Source organism: Propithecus coquereli, unplaced genomic scaffold, assembly GCF_000956105.1.
Source record: "Propithecus coquereli isolate 6110/MARCELLA unplaced genomic scaffold, Pcoq_1.0 Scaffold171, whole genome shotgun sequence".
Classification (NCBI taxonomy): Eukaryota; Metazoa; Chordata; class Mammalia; order Primates; family Indriidae; genus Propithecus; species Propithecus coquereli.
Window position 1 is genome coordinate 2334781 of NW_012141747.1, and position 3068 is coordinate 2337848.

General features: G+C 53.0%; 1 protein-coding gene across 1 annotated transcript in view; it reads left to right on the plus strand.

Moving 5' to 3' along the window:
• The first annotated feature begins 2346 nt into the window (after nt 1-2346).
• Nucleotides 2347-3068, plus strand: part of RNF149 (ring finger protein 149) — a 31101-nt gene continuing 30379 nt past the window's right edge. Inside the window, exon 1 of the mRNA XM_012641867.1 lies at nt 2347-2922. Coding sequence (XP_012497321.1) covers nt 2472-2922 — 451 coding nt within the window. The 5' untranslated portion in view covers nt 2347-2471. The remainder of the gene's footprint in view (nt 2923-3068) is intronic.

Consider the following 3068-nt stretch of genomic DNA (forward strand, 5'->3'; position numbering starts at 1 on the left):
GTCCAACAGCTTTAAATTTGAATTATTTCATTTCACACCTTCAACATAAGCCATTGCGAGAGAGAGGAAGTGGCTGGGAGTATACTTGAAATCAAATCAGCCATGAGTTGATCATTGTTGAACCTAAGTTATGAGTGCATAAAGCTTCATTATACCAGTCTCTCTACTTTCAGAAATGTTTGAAATTTTCAATAATAAAATGAAAGAAAGGATAATGACATCCTCCTTTTCCTCCCACTCCCTCAAAGAGTAAGGAGTAAGGCTTGTTATGTTTTCTTCTGGGGCAGTAGGGGCGGGAAATTAAAAAGACTGAGTGGCCTGTATAGGGAAAGAAGGTCCTGAAGGTTAGAGCTAGCAGTGGTAGCTTTGGATCAGGGAAAAAAGCAGCTGAGGCAGAGCTGGTAATTAAAAAATAAAGACCAAGAAGCTGTGCTGGGCCTAAGGGCTCAACACCTGCAAGGCCTGTTCCTTTTAGCCTGTTCCTTTTACCCTGAGCAACAAGCCTGTAGCCAATCATGAGTCCTGAACTCTGGAATAACAAAAAAAGAGCCATTCTGCTCATTTTACAAACATTGATTACACGCACAACACTGTGCTAGTTGAGATAGGCTCCTGAAAAGAGTCAAGACACAATCCTGGCCCTTGAGAAGCTCACAACATTAAAAAAAAGGCCAAAAACTGTATTTGGGAAGCAGTATTGCTGGTACAGTGTTAATGTGCAAGCATAACATACACAAGGCACGTGAAAAATTGGAGGAGCACCTAAGTTTGCCTCTAGTTAACCAGGGCAGGTTTTCACAGAAGAAACTGCTTTTGAGTTAAAACTTGAAGACTAATTTGGTGTTTGCCAGGACAAGAACCAGGAGCAAGAGGTCATTTGAGGAAGAAGCAAATGAGTTTGCAACACATAGGATGAAACTGCAAAGACACATTTTGGGAAGTACAGTTCGTTTTTTTTTGCTAGAATGTGGGAGGGGTGGTTTCCTAGGATCTGTGCCCAGCCTGCATAGATCACCATAGTTTACCTCCCTTGTTCTAGGTCTGTGACAAGGAGAAAGCCTTGCCTGGGACCCTTTCCAACTTCAAGGAAAACTTACAAGTTGTGACTCAGGCTGCATTTTGGAGCACAGAGGCAGTCCAAGAAAGATTTATAACAAAGAGGAAACTGAGGAGTTTAAAGCCCAACAAAAACATGTGATGTCAGCGGCAACGGCTACTTCCTACAATTACAAACCCTGAAGAAAGCAGGAAGATGAGTCAGTCAAAAACCAATGTTATCAACTTCTTTACCGTCAGCAGCAGGCTTTTCACACAACGCAAGTTTATACAGACTCTATGTCACCTAGCATTTATTAATATTGCCAAACAAATCCTTTCCCCTTTTATTATGTACAATTTAAGTGTTCCTTTAAATAGGTAGTTGGATGCACTTATTTCAAAATTACAGATTATACATGAAATACCACAACAATAAGGGTCGTTGTGAATACTTGAGAGAAGCGATAAGAAATCAATTAGCATTAAAAAATTGTTAACAAAACACAACTGGGCAAAATGTGCTTTAGCTTTGGATTTTTTTTTTTTTTTTACAGAATGTTTTGTGGGTTTTTTGTGTGACCATATCTAGCTCTATCGCCTAGGCTGGATGGAGTGCGGTGGCACCGTCATAGCTCACAGCAACCTCAAGCTCCCAGGCTCAAAGAATCCTGCTGCCTCAGCCTCTCCTGTAGCTGAGGCTACAGACGCACACCACCACTCCCAGCTAATTTTTTTTCTGTTTTTTTGGTAGAGACGGGTCTCCCTATGTTGCTCGGGCTGGTCTCCAACTCCTGGCCTCAGCGATCCTCACGCCACCGCGGGCTCCTAGAGTGCTGGGATTACAGGCCTGAGCTACAGCGCACAGCCAAAAAGCGTGTGAAATGGTTTAGAAAGCAAGGCCTTTGCCATGTGCCTTTGCACAGAAACGTCACAAACTTCTGTTGAGCGATTTCACAATGGCGGTCCCATGCCCGCCTCCCCCCCGCCCCTAGGGAAGCTTCCCGTTTCTCCGTAGGTTACTTGCTTTGGCTTCAGGGGTGCTAGACGTCCCACTGCGTAGGCTCTCCCCTGCCCCAGGGGTTCCGGGCTGGCGCAAGCCCTCGCCTCTGCCCACAGGTTCCTGAGGGCCCCGGGACCGCCCAGGGCCAGACACTCGGCGGCACCCAGTGTCACGCCTGCGCGCGCATCCGCGAGTGTCGCAGGGCGGGGCCAGGGCCGACCCCGCCTCCCGCCGCCTCGCCCTCTCCGCGCCGCCAGGTGCGCTTGCGTCGTGGCCCCGCCCCCCGCCTGGTCTCACTGGGGCAGGAATCCGCGGCGATTGGCGGGCGTTGGTGTCTCTGCGCTCTTCAGCGGCCTAGCACGCGCGGTCCCTCGGGGTCGCCTGCCCCGCGACCCCTGCCCCCATCCCTTCTCGTCAGCCTGGCTGTGAGGCCATGGCGTGGCAGCGGCGGCCCAAAGCCGGCGTCGGGGCTCACGGCGCGCTGGCGCTGCTAGCCCTGGCCCTGTGCACGCCCGGGGCCCGGGGCCGGGCGCTCGAGTGGTACTCGGCCGTGGTGGGCACCGAGTACGTGGCCCCGAAGACGAACCTGACGGTGTGGAGCGTCTCGGAGAGCGGCCGCTTCGGCGACAGCTCGCCCAAGGAGGGTGTGCAGGGCCTGGTCGGGGTCCCCCGCGCGCCCGACGGAGACCCCGAGGGCTGCGCGCCCGACACGAGCTTCGTAGTGCCCGGCTGCCGGGGGTCCGCGCCCTGGGTCGCCCTGGTGGCGCGCGGGGGCTGCACCTTCAAGGACAAGGTGTTGGTGGCGGCGCGGAAGAACGCCTCGGCTGTGGTCCTCTACAACGAGGAGCGCTACGGGAACCTCACGGCGTCCATGTCGCACGCGGGTGAGCGGGGCCGGGGATCGCGGGATCTGGAGCGGGATCTTTGCGCTGCCAGCGGCCGCGAAGTGAGCCGAGGCACGACTTTGGTGGCCTTTGGCTGTCGGAACTTTCAGGGAAGCACTCGATGTGCTCGGTGTGGCTCCCCGGGT